At 40.4% G+C, this 19,980-nt stretch overlaps 2 protein-coding genes across 3 annotated transcripts in view; both read right to left on the reverse strand.

Annotated features, from left to right (window-relative positions):
- Nucleotides 1–202: 202 nt before the first annotated feature.
- On the reverse strand, nt 203–3,527 carry LOC109465100 (neuroligin-4, Y-linked-like). The gene is made up of 3 exons (XM_019762240.1): nt 3,523–3,527; nt 1,703–2,239; nt 203–955 (listed from the first exon to the last, which is right to left on the reverse strand). The coding sequence occupies exons 1-3, from the start codon at nt 3,525–3,527 to the stop codon at nt 718–720; spliced, it is 780 nt and encodes a 259-aa protein (XP_019617799.1). The 3' UTR covers nt 203–717.
- A 2,984-nt stretch (nt 3,528–6,511) lies between these two features.
- LOC109465112 (neuroligin-4, X-linked-like) overlaps nt 6,512–19,980 on the reverse strand; it is an 81,645-nt gene continuing 68,176 nt past the window's right edge. For both annotated transcript variants that reach the window (XM_019762251.1, XM_019762252.1), the window contains 2 exons: nt 18,701–19,246; nt 6,512–7,601 (listed from right to left, as the gene is read on the reverse strand). In XM_019762251.1, the coding sequence (XP_019617810.1) occupies nt 7,358–7,601; nt 18,701–19,246 (790 nt within the window). In that variant the 3' untranslated portion in view covers nt 6,512–7,357. The remainder of the gene's footprint in view (nt 7,602–18,700; nt 19,247–19,980) is intronic.

The following is a 19,980-nucleotide window of genomic DNA, read 5'->3' on the forward strand; positions in this document are numbered from 1 at the left end:
TTTTTACGCCAGCCCAACGGCGTACAAATTCCGGTACAAAAAAGAAATCCCAATTAAAACGCATAAATGAGGCAAACAATAAGCCGAGACCTACACCTCTGGTTGCAGAGTAACGATCCTTGGCTTTGGGACGGCTAACTCTTGTTAGTGAGTGAGTGAGTGAGCAAGTAAGTTCTCACACCTTTTCCTATATGGCTTAATTTTTGCAAAGCTCAATTTTACACGTTGATGATTTGTAATCTTCAAGCTTGCATGTGAATGGAGTGGTGGTCAAATATTCTGTATTTTGTAAGCCGTTTTTTTTATATACTGTGGTTTGTAGGAAATAGGAAATTTAAGGAAATTTGAAATGGTGTTTCCTGGAATACGTCTATTACATGTGTCCAAGAATGTTGTTTGACCGAGTGGAGAGCAAACTGCGGAGCCTTTACTAGCAATGCACGGAGGCAACATTTAACAATATGGCGGCCTGCATGACTGACTGTCACCTAGACAAGCGACCTAATACGTAATCGGTTATTGTGACCAACAATTTTCATAAGATTCACTGTGGATTTACTGAGCTTTCCTGGGCGCCTGTTCAAATGCAACTGAAGTGATATACATGAAACGTGTTTTTATAACAGACAGAAAGTTCTCATCATAGGAAACGATTGCCTGTTACGACTTCGATGTAGTGCCAACTCATGTGTCATTTTGGCGCATGAAGAATGGAGATCAGTCCTCCAAGCATAACGATTTCTTTCTGGGCGTGTCAATATCTATGCTGTCCGTTGAATTTATCGGGGACTTGATACCGCTGTCTTGGCTTCTCCGAGAGACCCGACTGTCGCACAGCTTGGACGGTACAGCATCGCAGAGTCCCGACGGTACAGCATCGCACAGCTTTGAAGGTACAGCATCGCACAGCTTTGACGGTACAGCGTCGCTTGTAGGGCAAGCCCCATCTGTCGACCTGAGGATAAAAATGTTTCTAAACAGTGAATTCTAGCAAGCATGCAACTGTCTGAGATTAACTGATCATCAAGGGTGTTGGTTTTAATGTTGATATCCTTAGAAGATGGTACAGGAATATAAAAGTCTTATACTTTAGTCATTGCCACAATTGGGATAGTAGAAATTCAATCTGTGACTTGTTTTGAAAGGAAGAAACACGTACGTCCTAATTTTCGATATCTACTGATCACGAAGTGACCTAGTCTCGCGAGAACACGAGACAAGGTCGAGACTTGTGGGTCTTCTGGCCTCCCCGCCATCATTAAGATTATACAACAAGAATCCCGTAAGGCTCATAGAATGATCAAAGAAGCCGTCCACACCCAGTTGGAACGTGCCGGGACGAATCGCAATGAAGGTTGGGAGCTGTATAAGTGCTATTTACCCCTACTCCGGAGTAGGACTTGGTCAGATACTAGGTCACTCCATGATCAAGACGTGCAGTAGACATCGATAGTTTGGAGGTATGACTTTCTACCTTAAAGTTGAACACAAGTCACTGATTGACTTCTGTTAATCCTACGTGACTAATAAACCTCTTAAACACAATTGGAATGTTATTGTGAAGATTTCGTAATATATTTTATAAAGAGATACCTGCATGTAATCACTTGCAATTGCAAAATGCACAAAATGATACAGAATGATCAAGGACCAAGTTGTCGTGCACAGTGAAGATAGCTTTAGGAAATTTCTGCGGACCTACCCAACTTCTACCACTTCTACTGCAGGCGGGCTGCGGTTCCTGCCATTCAGAAGGGTCATGGTGTGCTTGTCCTCTGCCGATAGTTTCATCTTATCCCTCCGATAATAGCACATAGAAAAAACCACAACGTTGACCACCAACAGCGTTATTCCAACGGAGATCGTTATACTGAGTTCCCTGGAATGGGGCTTTTTTGTAGGTTTATTCTTACTGAAGATGTCATACGGGACTTTCCGGGGTTTCCATTCATCGCGACTGTCCACTGACTCCCCCGTGGGGCAGCTGAAAGGACCGAACGAGCTGCCCTCACCGCCCGGGATGCCGCCGGTTGAGTTTCGGGGTTCGGATATTCTGGGAAGCCATTCCATCCAGAAAGCCACCTTCGCGGCACGGTAGTGGGAGCGGTCGTCTTTTGGCTTCATTCCGATCGCGAAGTAGTGGCTGCCTCGCTGGTACCTGCGCCAGGTCAGTCCCTCGAACCTGTTTGTCTTTTGGTGCAGGAAAGCAGTTTCTTGTTTCTTGTGTTTGTTTGGGTTTCTGTTTGGGTACAAAATACAGTAAAATACAGAAATAGCAAATGGAGTGAAACAATACAAACAACAAACAACAAAATCTAAACAATTAGGTGTTGAATTCATCATCATCATCTGTCGACACCCTGGCTGGGGGCGGGGTGTTGTATTACTTATATCACATTGTGGACATAACGAATAGTGTATATTATATTCTACAGTTACTACAAGAAAATTAGACAACTAGTCCTTGTTTCATACGTTAATACAAGGTATCGAAAGTAGATTAATCTTTCAGCTTGAACATTGAACACTTCCAACAAATGCATGAACACGTGTTTCCTATAACCTTCCTACTTGTACCGGCAATCAAGTTCTTTCATCAGCCCCGGGCATGCTCAAATCAAATGCATCACGAGCTACATTACCAAAGAGAGGCAACCGAATGAAACCGTTTTCTTTTCCATTCATGTTTGTTTGGTATGAAAGTTGCAGAGATACAAAGAGGGACTGGATTCATGTAAACAAAATCATCTTCTTTAGTCAACAAAATAACCTTACAAAACAGAATTTGAAGAGTTCGCTTATGAATCACACAGTAATGTCCCTTGCACAGACGTAGAACTAGTTAGAAAAGGAAGGCGTTCTCGTACACAAAAATCATAAATGGGCAGTAGACACTAACAACAAGTGTTTCCCACTTGATACAAAGCTATTTTATCATGTTCTATGCTGTCCACAGTTTGTGCTATCCACAGTTTCTGCAAGTTCTATTTTCAGTTGTCTTGGTAATTTGATGGGCCTTTAAAAAGGAATTTTTGTGTCATGTTTTAGATATATTTTCAACTGAGGCGTGTAAAGGGTATCCATGCGTCATGAAATAAACGGACTAGACTTACAGAGTCTCATAACAAATAAAATGAGGGATTATATCCTTTTGATGGGGGAAATGTGACCAAACAAACATACCTCGTCGACGATCAGCGTGCGCTTGTTTCAACTCCACAAGAACTCGAAATGTACAATTCTATCTAATCCATACAACTTCGCAGTCCAACCAATATGTTAGTGATGTTACGGAGTCTACACCTATTTCAGGATACAAACGGACGCTGCCGTGCTCAGTTTGGGTCTGGTCTATCCGACGTCGTTCCAGTATTACGTCCAGTACACATCAATTCGTCATGTATACTAAAAACGTATAACTTTATGTATACTAAAATCGTATAACGTTACTCAATGATATTCGATACACATCGACACATTTCTTTAGGTTTTTAGAAAATACCTACGACCTGTACACAGTACCGCATCGTCAAGTATACGATGCGGTAAAATCAATTTATGTAGGTACCGTTTAAATCAATTTATGTAGGTAAACGATTTACACTTCGTAATTGTATATAATCCGAACATGATATTTCCCGTTAGACACTGTGTTAGAGATGGCTGTATCTTGTTTTTGTTTTTATTAGCATAAATCAATAACCTATATAGCTTTTATGAACCTATATAGCTTGAATGTTGTCATGCTAGTACTTGTATTTGGTTATAGGTTGCAAATGCAAAGTTTAAGATGAATTTTGGTATTCCTAGTGGGCTTCTTCATTCTCCAGTCTTTCCTTCCATTGTTCCAGTGTTTGTTTCTTCTGTTCTGATCTTGTATTGGAGAAGAGTTTCTTCCGAGACGCGATCGAATAGTTTCAGCGTTATCATCATTCACTCCATGCCAGGTATGGATGAAATTTAATTGTTTTTCCTCGTGTTTCGTATATTCCTCCGTATTCTATTGCCATTTTGTTCAATGGATTCAACTTGTCCATTTTTGACGTGAAATTTGATATGGAGGTTGAGTGGTCAAACACTGGACGTTGTTTTCGTATTTTTATACACTCTTTCTCGGACCACTTTCCGACAAACGATTTATATTTCGGGCTCTGGTTTCCTGGTATTAAATCAAGGTGATCGCAATTTAGTATAATTGTGATTTTACTAGTAAATTCCGTACAGAAATTCCCCTTTAACACTTTTGGCATACAATACTTGAAATTGTATAATTTGGGACTTTTTGGATGTTTTCAGATGAATACACTTTAAGCAGTGTGTGGCCATATTTGGTATGGAGAGCAAGAATTGATAGGCATGCCACGTTCTGTATGCTTTCTACCTATTGTATGTATGTATGTATGTATGTGGATACATTCTATTTGGGATGGCCCGATTGTCCAATTTGCAGACGGTGGTTGTTTTTGCTAATCGGCTGTTGAGATAACTGGTAGTTCAATTTTCCTAGAACATCAATACCAGATAGTAGGTAGAAGTATTCCCCGTTATTTCAAGTGGTGCCTTACACTTGTAGATTGATGGAAATCTACAGCAGTCAGACTGAATCTGAATCTTTTACCAAACTAGAAAGGCCACTATCTGCTCGAGAGCAAATGCAGCATATTTCAGTCCATTTCCTTCCCTATTCCAGAAATGGCAAAATGAACTGTTTTATGTCAACCTTTTTCTCCAGCATTTCAATACCCCCAACTTCGTAACGATTGTTCTCGACACCCCTACGTATACAATCATTTCAGTGTTAATAAACCTCCTCAGTAACATATAACATCAAAACCCCAACATAGAGCTTTTTAGTAAAATTGTTCTTCAGGCTTTTTAGTAAAAGTGTTCTTCATGTTCTGTGGGTATGTGTCAGGCTTCCAATTTCTGATTATTTGGCTTTTATATAAGGGTGCAAAATGTACATTTTTGGTCGGAAAATAGCAAAAAAGTCCCATTTTACACAATTTTAAAGTGCTGTATACCAATCATGTTATTCTCATTCCGCGAGCATGTGTCCAAGGCACCTCATACCAAATTTTAGGTCATTTGCTTTGAATATCAGCGCACTTGAACACAAAGTTTACAAAATAGAAAAATAAAGAAAAAACGTCAGTGGTTTGTGGGTATGTGTCAAATGTATCCTCCTACAAAATTACAGGTGATTTGACTTTAATACCAGAGCTGCAGAGGCAAAAATGTACAAAATGGCCAAAAAATTAAACAACATTTTGAAAGCCTATACAAATATTAAAAAAAAACATCTAGGTGTATGTGGCTACTATCTCCATGCCAAAATTCAGGTCATTTGGTTCCAAAATGAAGAAGCTGAATCCATGTATCGAAATTACAGGTGAAGGAGAAGAAACATGAGGGAAACCATCTATTCCAGCCATATCATGGTATGGACTGAAATATAATCGGGTGATCATAAACTGATGTTGTCAGGCAGACGGGTAGTATACCTTGACATAGTTTCCTATGATTGTGGGGGTGATCTGTTAAAGCATGGCAATATATCTAAACCTTACACATACATAGCCAGCCATGTAACAATTCATCGAACATGGCTTTAAGTTCTTTTGGAAATACGTGGTCAGGAAAGAAATCGTATTTTGTGTGTTTTTGGACTGGTCCATAATATCACATTGGGGCCACTGGAAAACTCTGTTCATGAGTGTTTCTTTTCAATTCAATATGAATATATAACCGTAGAACGTGTGAAACAGTGGCGCCTCTTGTCTAAAATATTGAGATGTTTTGAAATTTAGGGTGTAGTTTGTAAGGTCAATGAGTAGACACCCAGCTTCAGGCCAGTTGTTGAGTCGTGAATACTATACCCTGTCCTGCAATCCTTCCTTTTCTCGGCACCATTACATTACTATACTACGTAAATCGTATTTGACCAGATCTCAGTCTATTCGCTAACAATGCATAATCGTAAGTTGACTAGGTCAAGACGTGCAGGGAAATTTAGGCCATGTTGATTTGATAATATGGATGACTTCCTCTAAGAACATTGATGTGAGTGTGCGAATAAAAAGAGTTTGCCCAAAAAATTTGCCTTCAATATACAGGTTAAACAAATGACAAAAAAAAACTTAAAGTTTCTTTACGTTTTCTTCTTTTCTTGTATGACTTCTTTTTTCTTCTTGTTTTTTTTTACCTTTCATGCACGTGTGTATGTCATCCATATAATTAAAGTAACGTCTTACGTACGGATATGACTTAAATCGTCACGCATTTATAATGACTGGATATGTTTTTTCATATGTAATTTGACAAACAAAATAGCCATGTGTAAGATACAGCGCAAGAAGTTATAATTCGCATAAAACAGAATGATTTCATTACATAACTTGTAAAACTTGTTGTATAATCATAGCAGGGAACAGTATGAAGACTACGTCTAATTTAGAGCAAGTTATATTAAAAATTTCAACTCAGGGCAAGCATTATTTTAATGTCTTGGATAAAGTGTAAATTGATTGAGTTATGAAAGTAAATATACTATATTTGGCTCAAAATGATGACAGTGATCAAGTATACAGACGGTGCATAAATTACTTGGTATATTTTGATTGATATTATAAAGATAATATTCTAGTTTGAACAGAAAACGTTTGAGTGTTGTAGACAAACGCTTTCCATGTCATGTATATATATTTTTATGATACATATCCTTAATGCAACTTCACTGTTTAAAAGGCAGCGTGGGTTAAACATCACTTCTTGTAAAGATTGAATTAGTAATACATAGTTTCAGAAAGAAATGTTTGTACTCAGTTCAGTCTGCTCTGTTGTTTTTTGTAGTTATTTGATTTTGTCCGAATATTTGATAACTGTAATCATCATACGATACCATTTTAATACACTAATATATGTTTGCATAATTCAATACATTTTGTCTTCACTCCTTTGAATCTAATATAACTTTTTGACATTTACACCGAAATGTAATAAATATCTGGTGTTTGCTACAAGCTGGATTTCCTGTAGTTTGATGCTGGTTTTCGAGCCATTCAAAGTGCATCTGTTTCTTTGATCTTGAAATTAGCTTTTATCAAGTCTACTGGATCACATCATTGTCGTATAAGTCTAGCGATTTTTTTATTCCTGTCATATGATCAGTTTGATTTTAGTCGTATTCTTCGTTAATATTTTGTCGCGTATATTCAAAAAAGTTATTGATTAGATTTAAGTTGCTTTTAGGTCGGTATTTGCACAATGAACAACCAGAACATCTAAGACAGTCATGTACAATAGTACACCAGATGACACGTGAACACCCATGATTATTACAGAAGTTTGGTTTTAACTAAAGCACCACATGATCGTCCACATCAAACGGTGGTGGCGGGACAGGGCTGTTTTTCTCTACGGCCACCGGGACGATAGCGTCCCCATTGGGCAGGCGGAGGGGCCCGTTGATTAGCGGAAGGCTCATGATTTTGGGAGGTTCTCCCAGAGCGACAGGCAGAACTTTTGTGGAGTCTGGTGGCATGAGGGAGTCTTCAGTGCTGGATGAGGGAAGAATTGTGGCTTCACGCAGACCCGGGCTTCTGAAAGAAGAAATATATGTTGTACATAAGTACATCTGACCTGCTACTACATTTCAGTATACTATTCGCGTTAGCTTAGCAATTATGTATATGTACATTTCACCATAGATTGCCCCTTGTATAGTAGAGATAGACTCATATTTTAGCCATGTATTAAGTATATTTCCCCACTTCAGATATTTGGCTAGTAAAGTGAAATGTATATTCCTTTTAACTTTTGATAAACCTACTCTAAGTAATCTCACAGCCGCATATATCCATACAATCACTACTAAGCGAGATGAAGCCGAAAAGAATAGAAATTAGACATTTATTTACACTCTTATATGTTCATATGTATGTTATGTATATGTTTATGTTCATGTTCTGTACCCATGCGACCTGTACTTAGTTCTGTAGAACACAAATGTACAATAAAGGTCTTCATTCATTATATCGGTTTTGGTTAGTTTTTACGAAAATGTCCTTAAAGATGTTGTATGTATATAATATATACATACAACATCTTAAATTATATATTTGCAGCTGTTGATTATGCCATTGATTACATTTCATTCATGATGTGAAGAAATCAAAGAAGATTAGTAGACACATGTTGTTTCACTAACATAAACATGAAAGAAAGCAGTTCAGTTAACTTGACTGGGCAAAACGTTTATCATAGGTTTTTGAACTTTGATTTTTTAACACATCAAACCTTTATTACAATAACGTAGGCTAAATATAGCAAAGAGGTACATGTAATTTACAACCAAAAAGGCTAGTGGGGTAGACATGGTGATTCAAAATACTAAAAGAGGAATAAAGCCTATAGAAGTAAAAGCCTACCACAGCGCAGTCCCATTTTTCTTGTTTTCCTTGTACAAAGAAAATGTATCTTGTAGAAAGAAAACAATTCTTTGACAAGAAATTAAAGAATTCCCGTAGCAAGAAAATTCAACAAACGTAGCAAGAAAAGGATTCTGTCCACAAGAAAAGATTTCTTGACCTAAGAGCTAACTTTCTTAAAATTCTAAAAATTCTTAAGATTCTTGTTGGTGAGCATGATAATAGAAATATTTTCTTTTTTTGAAAAAGAAGAATAAAATTATTTGTGTATGAATCAACATACGAAAACTTTGAAGAATGTTTCTTGAATTTTCTTGAATTTCCCCTTCACAAGAAAATATTTCTCAACATTAGAAAATAAGAAAAATAAGAAAAAAAAATTTTTTGGGTAGTGTACTAGCTTCAATGTCCCAATATTTAAGGACAAAAACATAGGGACAAAAATAACGGTGGGTCTCCAGTTGTCTAGAAAAGTTATCACTTAGATCTGATGAAAATGTTGAAAGTCAATCTGACAAAATCAACGTAGCTCTGTGTGAAGTGAGATAGATGTTTTAAGCCACCCTACCTTAGTTATCTGCTGAATATAGTTTGACTTTTACTTTGCTGGTATGTGAACCAAAGGATGTGTACAGAAACACAGGTTACGCGAGTACGGACATTTTCCATCATGTATATTAGTCATGTATATTAGTCATGTATATTAGTCATACAGTTATAACAAACTGAACAAGAATAAAATTTCTATACCAGACGTTCATAGCAATATGTAGCTAAGAAAATTGAATGTGGAAGACAGGAACAGATATGGCATGTCTACTCTTACTGTAAGGTATGCCACCAGGTGGTAACGTTACCAGACGCATGTATGGGCTTGGGTTATCAGAAATATGCTGCTGAATATAGTTTGACTTTTACTTGCTGGTATGTGAACCAAAGGATGTGTACAGAAACACAGGTTACGCGAGTACGGACATTTTCCATCATAGTTACGATGCTTATTGTGACATAATCAATCCTTACACATTCACTATTAGAATAAATTCAGCTTAAAAATGAACAGTTACCCCAAATTAATATTAACAGCAAGAGCGCACATAACAAACCCTATGTCAGCGTTCCGTTTGATACTAACGAAAAATACGTCCCCACAAATCCATTCTTAACCCACGTCCCTACATATCCATTCTCAACGTAGATTCTGGTTAAATAAACTTACCTAAAGCTTAGGTCAATAGGAAAATCGCACAAACAACCCCGGGCCTATCTCAGCGTTCCGGGACAAACAGAGAACACACTAGACGCTCCTTTGTCCTGACACTAGAAGATATCACCACACTAAAAACTGAAGACAACAAGCAATCCACTGCAAAACCAGACCCCCATGACCCACGGGGAGGGGTCAGATGTCATCGGTTAAAAAACTTCCAAAACCTCAAATACCTAGACCATGCCCGTAGCCAGGATTTTGAATGGGGGGTTCTTCCCACTGCTTGAGGGGACTAGCGAGCGGCGTAGGCTCCCCCGGAAAATTTTGAAAAATGAGCCTTCTGAAATGGCATTTCCTGCGTTTTTGAGGATTTCAGAGAAAAAATATCTTTTTATGATATCTTTTTATTCAATAACAAAGTAGGCAGTTTTTATACGATTCCAAGCCCGCTGATGATAAAAATCAGTCCGTCGTAAGAGAAATCTTGGACCTTTAGATAAAGCCTTAAACCCAAAAAGTGGACCTTTGAGCCTTGTGGGGGGTTCTTCCGACCCCGACCCCCCCCCCCTGGCTACGGGCATGTAGACCTTCATTCGAAGCATGCCAAAAAGTGCCGCTACAATGGCCTGCTTTACACATAACTTTGTCAAGTCGACTAGTACTCAAGACGACTTGAGCTAGTCGACTTGACTAACATTTCCCAGCGTAAAGAGAAATGATTCAACTCAATGGGCACTAATAAAGTCGACTTGAGCGTCTCTGCGTAGTCAGGCAAGACCGAGCCAACGAGTCGACTTGGGGGGAGGGTGACACAGCGGGAGTGCCAGATCGCTTTGCGGCCTCGTGTGTAAACAAAAAATTTTCAAGTCGACTTCACCGAGTCGACTTAGAAATGGTGTGAGTCAAAGCGAGTCAAAACTTTCGAAAGCCACTAGAATGCTCAAATTCGAACTTCAATTTCTTTTTCTACACTACGAGCTACTTACAAAAACTATAAAAACATCCACAACATCAAAAGTTATCCCGTCTAGTCACATTCCGTCATAAAAAGGACCACAGTAGTTCCATGAAAGCAGCTATTTTGCTGGAAACCACACCAAACACTTACTGCCCAAGCATCTATGTCCCACTCAAAAATCAAGACCATAGCATGTCCACAGCACTATTTTACCTTTTGAAATAGCTACAGGGCCTCAATGACAAACTGCATACAATATATAACTACTGGACACAGATATACCAAGGTCAACTTGTTTCGTTACTTCTGTAATATTTGACTTTCCATGTCTCTTTGATTTGATCATCTATATTTCTTTCCATTGATATGCAAACTCCACTTTTAGTTATTTACTTTTAAGTTGACATACCTTTTTACTATCTTCTATTATGATTTGATATCTGAACGATTATAATTACTTCTATGTTACCTTATTTCATTTGATTGTTGATGAGTTAGTTACGATTTCGTCTTGTTCACGATAAGTTTATCTATTTTTAGTTGACCTTTGTTAGTTCATCTTTAACCTTTTGTTATAATTATAATGTCATGTAGTTTTGTTGGGGTTATCCCCCCAGGAATCTTTGAAAAACGCCAATAGTCGACATGTATTTTCTGGTTAAATAAACTAACAATAAAAAAACATATTGTCATTTAAACACGTCTAAATGATCGTGAGCTATAGGTACAAACACATAAACAGAACAGAAAGTTATCGTGGCATTTTCTAAACAATTTTGTAAATAAGCCCTGACTTAGATTCAATACGGTTACCTTTAATCAACTACATAATGCTGCTGATATAAAATTCTTGTTATGTATCAGCATGGGGTTTAGTATATTCTCTAATTATGCAGATTATATCGTCTTCGTTTACATATGTTATGTGTAGAATTTCTAATTGCTGATGGCACATGTCAGCACAATTTTTTAGTATCATCAATCACGTCTTTTTTCACATTTTAGTATCACATTTTTAATCCAGAAGTTTATGTTCACATTATTCACATTTTCCTAAACATCACAATTTTTCACATTTTTGGCCCCAAATCACATTTCTTGATTCACATTTTCTCAAAATTTCATATTTTGGTCTTTCAAATTTTTTTAAAAACAAAATCACATAACATCACATTATATCACATTTTCCCAATTTTTGTTTGGCTCAAATTCACACAAAGTTTACATGAATGACCGTGCTAGTCCATGGTAGTTAGCGACAATACGGAGCCGGTGGTAACTCTGGAGGATGGCAACCAGGCTGCCGAAGCTCCACGACTCAAGAACTCGATTCAGTAATTACGCAAAAAGCCAGCATGTGCCGGCTTGTCGTATACGTCGCTGTGTTCTGCCGCAAATTCACAATACCAGCTTTGTATTCCTGCGGTTTGTAGCATCTTTATTTTGGGCCGGAATTTTTAATTCGTCCGTGCGGAATAGTTTGGGGGTCTTCAGAAGATGTCATTCATACAATTAAGTCAGCGTGGCGAAAACAAAAGTAATTGTTAACATGAATACTTTGCAAAACCAACTTCATGACATACCTTCTCTCCCAGATTCAGTCCTCGTGATCTAGACCAAAAATAGAAACAACTAGAATTACTCTATAGTCAGTGGTCACAGGGTATCCTAGTATGGTCAAAATGTTTATGAGCGGAGTTGAGGTTTAGCGAACAAAATCCTTCCTGAAGTGCAGAAATCATGCTCGAGAAAACGCAACTTTACGAGTGTTTTCTGTAGTCCTTCTGTAATTACCCTCCCCAGAACGGTATGGTTTGGTATTTGGGGAATGAATAGCGTTTGGACTAGTTAAAAAATGGTTCACCTTGCAATTTCAAATGGTACTCCAGGGGGGAATTTGTTGCTTGCACGTGTACATCATTTCTCAAGAAGCTGAGATCTAAATGGTATTTGGTAGGTGATTAGCGGTTGTGGAAAAATAGTTCAAAATTAATTCATCTGTCGTGTTTCTGCGTTGCTGTAGCGGGTTGTGTTTTTGTATGTATACCATAACTCAAGAAGCCGAGGGTGGTTGTTTATGGTATTGAGTGGATACGTAGTGACAGCGAAGACGAAGGTCAAGTACGATAATGGGCCTTTTAGTGGGTACCTAGGGTACCGCAGCAGAGCTTCAACGTTTGAGGTCAAATTGTCAAAAAATAAGGCTCATGAATGCCAGGTTCATGATTTTTGAGTAGAAAAAGCTCTTGTGCCTGGGAGTAAGTGGAGTACGTTTGGGCCTCCTATGCTCGGGAGCAAATGCAGAAAATGGTTTCGCCACATCCCCCGTACCAAAAATGGACCTATCCCCCTCCCCTCCAACACGCATGCAGCAATGGAAACTTCCAACAAAAGCGAAATCACTCAATATCTGTTTAGGACAAAGGCAGACAACACGCCCTTCAAAATATAGGGGTGTTCACCAAAATATCATATAGCCAATGGCAAGTGCTACGACGTAAAAAAGTGCATCATCTAGAGCGTGCTATCAGACAACGTACCAAAATGACAAACTACGTACTAAACCAAGAAAGAAATCATGAGTTACAGCTGCGAACATATGAACACATTACTTGATGAGCGTCTATGACCTCCTTGGTGACGCAAGTACCATGATCGTAACATCTGCTTGAGAAAACCACACATCCAGAGCAACGACGGAATTCGGGGCCCGTTCCAAAAGACTATCAGAATAGGGGTGTTCGCTAAAATATTATCAGAACTTGGTGAGACCTGACGGTACCACTACATCGGACCCGAGCGAAATGTCTCAGAAGTTCAATGGCTACTTCTCAACTTGCGCCACAAGTCTTGCAGATAGTTTGCCAACTTCCCAGTAAGACCCACTCCGTCACATACCGGAGCCTACAACGGAGTTCAGCTTTGAGGCTGTTGACGAATCAACGGTGTTAAGTGAACTTCTCAGGCTGAAAGCAAAGAAGGCCACCGGTCTGGACAAAATCCCCTCAAAACTGCTTAAGGACTCCGCCACTGTCATTGTCAAACCACTGACACATATATTTAATCTGTCACTTGCCACGGGCGAAGTCCCAAGTGACTGGAAGACGGCCCAGATCACTCCCATTTACAAGTCCGGAAATCGGACTAATGTTGCCAACTATCGTCCTGTTTCTGTGCTGAGTGTAACATCCAAAGTCATGGAAAAACTTGTAGCTAAACAAGTATCATGCTACATGTCCAAGAATAACCTTCTTACGGTGTACCAAAGTGGGTTTCGGAGACATCATAGTACAGCCACTGCGGTTCTGAAGATTGTGGAGGACATTAGGTCTGCTAGTAATAGTCGTCAAGTCACAGTTGCTCTCTTCCTAGATCTAAGAAAGGCATTTGATACTGTTAACCGTGCCATTCTGTTGGGTAAGCTCCAGAAGCTGGGTTTTGACGGGGAAGTAACAAAATGGTTTACATCATATCTTTCTGGTCGCTTACAATGTACAAATCTGCAAGGTCAAACTTCGGAGAAGGCTGAGGTCACCTGCGGGGTACCCCAGGGGAGCGTATTAGGGCCGTTGCTCTTCTGCCTATATGTCAACGACTTTCCTCGGGTTCTAGAGAAATGTAAAATACACATGTATGCCGATGATACTGTGCTGTATTACTCGGCGGGCACGGTAAAAGAGTGTGAGGAGGCTGTCTCTCAGGATATGAAGAGAGTGTCAGAGTGGCTAACTGACAACAGACTCTCTCTACATCCTGATAAGACAAAGTCTATGTTATTCGGTGTACCACAGAAGCTGAGGCATGTTGGGAGAACCGTGCAGATAACAGATGGTATAAATCATGTGTATATGAGCAAGTTTACAACTTTAAATATTTGGGTATTACTCTGGATCCCACTCTCCAGTGGTTAGCTCATATAGCAAATATCACAAAGAAAATATTCTGTGGCCTTGGTGCAATGCGACGTGCAAGACCCTTTGTAACAAATGAAATATTGAACACCATGTGTCAAACATTGTTATTGTCGCATGTAGACTACTGTGGTGCAGCGTGGTTGCCAAGCCTTGTACAGGGTAAGAATACGCAATTGTTGCAATTAGATAGACTGTTATGTAGAGCTGCGAGGATTATCACAGGTTATACACTTCGAGATCATGTCCCAGTTGACAAACTGTTAGCGGAGGCAGGGATGGTGTCTCTGAGACATCGAACAGAAAAACTCAGTCTTGTTTCAGTTTTCAATGCTGTGCGAGGTAAAGTTCCATTGTACATCTCTGACATGTTCAGGTGGACGTCTCCACCGATCATAAGAGCTCGCACTCGCACGGCTGTCAAACGGTTTGCGGACTGGGACCCTTATCTGTTGAACTGCCCTGTAGCAAGTTTGAACGGCTACAAGGGGAGCTTAAGATTCTACGGCCCCCAACTGTGGAATAACTTGTCACTTAAGCAACGTCAGACAGTGGGGCTGGTACAATTCAGTCAGGGATTGTGATGTTATGAATGTATAGTGGAAAATGAATGAGTTCCTTTGTTATACCATATGTCATTTTGGATTATGTCTGTTTCTTGTAATGTATAATGTTTGTCAGTATTTGTACTTGTATGCCCAGCACTATCTGAAAAACAGTTTTTTTAATTTAACCTGAGTGTATTCTGCTGGTAAAATAAATAAATGAAAATGAAAAATAACCTATGAAAAAAATCACTATGGTGAAAAAAAAAACGTGCATCATCTAGACCATACTAGCAGACGACAGGTCAAACTACGTCCTCATACGGCTCAGGAATCGTGAGTAAAGCCTCGGTCAAAACCCGCCGTACGTGCTTTTTGTCCGTACGTTTTTTCTGAAAACGTGGGGAAGGAGTGGCATCGACGCACGTCACTCGCACGGTTTCGCAAGGTGTAAGAGTGTGGTCTGCACGTTACGTCTGGCCGTGAGGGGTTGCGTGCATCGTACGTTGCGCAAGTGGTGAGTTGTACGTGCTTACAACGTACGATCTCTGTGCGATTGCAACTTTACCGTAAGGAGGCCGCACTCACACGTGCGTCTTTCGTACGGTACGTACGGGGCATGCGCGTCGCCCGTACTCGCATGCACGGGTGGTGAATTGGCAGACCGCACGTAGAAAAAGTTTTACATGCACTTAAAGTTCTACGGCGTGTCTGCGTGCTCCCAAATCCGTAGGATTCCGTACGGAGGCGGTACTCACCACGCACGGATGCCCTGCGTTTGTCCACGTTTTTGCTCGTAGACAGCACGCAGGAGCACGTACGGCGGGTTATGACCGAATCTTTACAGCTGCGAATGTACAACCGTTTACGCCATGCCAATTTTAATACTACGCGGGGGTCATGACCTCCTTTATGTTATTAAGTAAGAGCTTATGTGATCGCCTTAGACAAAGATGAGGACAAAAACAACTGAAACATCTGCAGACCTTTTTCTGTCATACCATCTTGAAAGCAAGTCATGCCTAGTGTAAAGTATTATGGAACACAACACACTAAAGCGACGGTCACAACTCGCCGTACGTGCTTCTGCGTGCTGTCTACGTGCAAAAACGTGGGCAATCGCACGGCATCCGTGCGTGGTGAGTACCACCTCCGTACGGAATCCTACGGATTTGGGAGCACGCAGACACGCCGTAGAACTTTAAGTGCATGTAATACTTTTTCTACGTGCGGTCTGCGGATTTACCACCCGTGCGTGCGAGTACGTGCGACGCGCGTGCCCCGTACAGCCTATGAGCGTGCAACGTACGGACTCCGTGAGTCTAACTTCACTATTCTCAGGTGCAATTGCTGTACGGACAGCGCACGAAGCATGTGCGTGCCACGCACGGTGCTTGCGTCATCCGTGCTTACTCCTCACTTCCCAGTTGACCTGCTCAATGACCACGCAGAACACACGTGCACCATACCAGGTGCTCCGCACGTGCAACGCACGTGCAACGCACCTGATTTCTACAGTATATAAAGACGACTTGACGGGCGACTGCCAACTCGTCTCCAAGATGCCCAGGAAGGCTCAGAAGAAGACTACCAGACAAGACCCAAAGAAACGGGCCGCGGAAGACACCAGGGCGGCTAGTGATGACATAGTTAACAGGAGGTGCACGCACTTACAACGTGCGAGTGAGTAAGGAAACCGTGCGTGCGCCGCACGTGTAGGTGCGGCCTGTACGCTGCAACGTGGCAATCGCACAGAGATCGTACGTTGTAAGCACGTAAAACTCACTCACCACTTTCGCAACGTACGATGCAAGCAACCGCTGACGGCCAGGCGTGTCGTGCACTCCACGTACGTACACCTTGCGCAACCGTGCGAGTGACGTACTCCCTCGGCCGGCCACCCTACGTTTGCAGAAGAAACGTAGCAGACGTAGCCACGACAAAAACGTACGGACAAAAAGCACGCACGGCGAGTTGTGACCGTCGCTTAAACCAGTGTCAATCAGAATTAAAACAGAAAAAAGATAAGAATAATTTCTAAGGCTTGCATCTGGCCTTAAAATAGAAAGACAGCTTTGCAATAGAAAATGTAACTCTTCCACCACAAATCACAGAATTCCATATCATTGGCATGGATTTCCAGAAGGTTGTACTTGGTGTGGATTCGAATTATAAAATGACAGTATTGTCGGGGAATTGGGAACCTTTATTTCCAGTCATGATTGATGCCGAAAGAAAACTTATCAAGTACTGCCGCTGTTTAGAAAAAAAAACTACCCGAAGACCTCTACTTCATTTTGGATGGATATGTATGGACGCGTTGATATGTTAACAGATCAATTACGACTCCGTTTGCAGGAAATATACATACAAGAATCATCATCATCGTCCGGCGATGCGGGCCACCACATACAAGAATATCACACCTCTATTTAAAACATTTTTTTGTGTCTATTCTGTGTTAAAAAGGTTGCGGATAAAATACATTTCTGACATACATAGTTTTGAAGTTCATGGAGCAATTCCCTCGGCGATCGAAATTCTGTAAAGTCAGTACGTGTCAAGCGTCACGTGAGACATGGCTGTAAACTTTGATGACAAAAGCACCTATAAAAGCACTACCTCATTAAAAATGTCTGCACTACCTCGGTAAAAATACTTGGAATTTCTCCAACGTTACACACAGTATTATGATTACATAACTTTGACAACTTGTACCTAAATGTATGAGTGTATGAGCCAATATTCCATGATACCAATTTTTAGAATCTGTATCGTATCGACTGTGTATTTAACCTAACAATCTCATTTTTCCCAGGATTAGCCTGTAACAAAAATGATTCCAAACCCTGACAAGCCGAAGCTTGTCTAGCCTTACTTCCAGGTATTCTTCCGCGTCGAAAGTGACGCATCCGTTTTCTCCAGATTGACCCGTGTGACTTTGCGTGAGCGGAATTGAAACACCTTGCATCGTGTAATTACCGTTGCAGAACTTTTCTGAACATTGATTCATGTGTACTAAATGTCTTTTTTCTTCTGCCAACAGCAGTTTTTACGATTATGTGCAGTAATGTGATCATAATGTTTTTTTGTGAATTGTGCCTGAATTTGAAGAAACAAAACTCAGTTGGTCTTGTAGCTGAAGGAATCTTGCTATAGACGGTCTTGAATAGACGGTCGCTACACTTGGGGGTTTGTAGCTTTGAATGGAAACCATGAATAAACCCGGATGAGCTCCGTAAAGTTTCAGTAATAATTAAACGCCCAGATGTTGTATAGCCCTTTGGTATCATTTGCTTATGTTTTGTACTTAAATAAAACCTGCTAACTCATGTAATGTGTTACGACATTAATATCATAGTAGCGTTGCTTAATAAATATTTGTTGTCTTCTATCACTATTACTTTTGATTTATTACTATTACTATTATTATCATTTGTAAAAAAATAATGTCGGGGTAAGATCTCGGACAGGCCTTCCCTCAGCATATCTTTCTTGTGCTTATATTCATTTTATTACTTGTATACAAATTAACAAACGAGCAAACAAACATAGCGGTAAATGATTGTTACCGATAAACGTGAGGGTTCAATTAAATCTACCTAAAGATACATCATACCAGTAAGTATAGGCGAAGGACTACTCACCCAAACTGTGGTGCATGAAGTGTAGGGCTGTCTGTGTTGATATCTGGTATAGTGGGCTCCTCCGTCTCCTTGTCAGTGGACCGGCACCGTATGTAGCACACCACCATCACTATGATGTTAATGACGAGCAGGCAGAGGCCAATGGCAATGGCGAGGCCGACGTTGTTGTTTCCTGTTTTTCGTGCTTGTGGAGCGGTCGGGAAGGGAATCCTCGGGGTTGGGTTCGGTACCCAGACTCTGCCCCTGTCTCCGGGGAAGCTGCGAGGCGGGCAGGTCGGGCCGAGGGGAGACGAGGCTGGGGGAGGTCTAGAAGCGTTATAGGGAGTTTTTTGCCAACTCTCCACAAGCTCCGTCCAGAAAGCGACTTTCATGGCTCTGTAAAATGTGTCCCCTGCAAACTTGGAGTCCTTGTTCACATACATGTACTGGCGGCCACCTGGTGTGTAACGGTTCCAGGTAGTAGGCCCACTTTTGGAAAATAAACACTTTCCTCCATCTTTCTTGCTTAAACACTTTTGTGAATTGGCGATAGGGAGGTTGGCGTCCCTGTGACGTGAAAGGTTACATAAATACTGCCAGTAAGAAATTTGTCTATTACATTATTTCTCTACTACTTTAAGCAAGTTGAGTAATCATCTTAGGCAGAAAGGTGGGCATTTCTACTCAATGACAAGGCTTCCTGACAATCACATTGAGTACAAAATAGTCTTTTGTTGATAAGTTATTCTTCAATTGGAAAACTGTTTTCAAACGATATTTATACGTTTGAGTAAAATTTTACAACTAAACATATATCTAAAAGGAAAGGAAATACAGGTGTTGTATGATGTCTAGCAATACTGTTTTAATTTGCGATGTGAAGATTGGGAGGTTTGCATAGTTGCGATGTTCGTCCATATAAATGTCGTGTTATAATTCTAGTATGTTGGACAGGAAGAGAAGGGTGAAATGTTGATGGCGTGTATATGTTCGGTATCCAACCAATAGGACACTAAGAACGGGTGACAGAGAGCTTTGAGATAACATTACATCACGTGACTGTTGGCCAAGACAGGATGTATCGTGTAATGTTGTGATACAGAGGGATCACAGAAGGGAAGGGACACCTGCAATGGCTTCACATACAGAATAGGGCGGTTGGTAGCAAAGGGTAAAGGTAAAAGTTATTTTGTGGGAATGACAATAATGCATTTCACTTGGTTATGGATGGTACTAGAAGGGTAATAACAGGAAGGCGTGTCGTTACGTGGTCTAGACTTACCTAACTTGAGTAGTTGTGT

The sequence above is a fragment of the Branchiostoma belcheri genome, unplaced genomic scaffold (genome assembly GCF_001625305.1).
Source record: "Branchiostoma belcheri isolate BF01 breed outbred unplaced genomic scaffold, Haploidv18h27 scaffold148, whole genome shotgun sequence".
Lineage (NCBI taxonomy): Eukaryota > Metazoa > Chordata > Leptocardii > Amphioxiformes > Branchiostomatidae > Branchiostoma > Branchiostoma belcheri.

What these genes read in the sequence shown, in the direction of transcription:
- LOC109465100 (XM_019762240.1), bottom strand. An exon ending in GTAGAAGTGGTAGAAGTTGG is followed by an intron (nt 956 to 1,702) that starts GTAGGTCCGCAG and finishes TTTTATCCTCAG; the next exon opens with GTCGACAGATGGGGCTTGCC.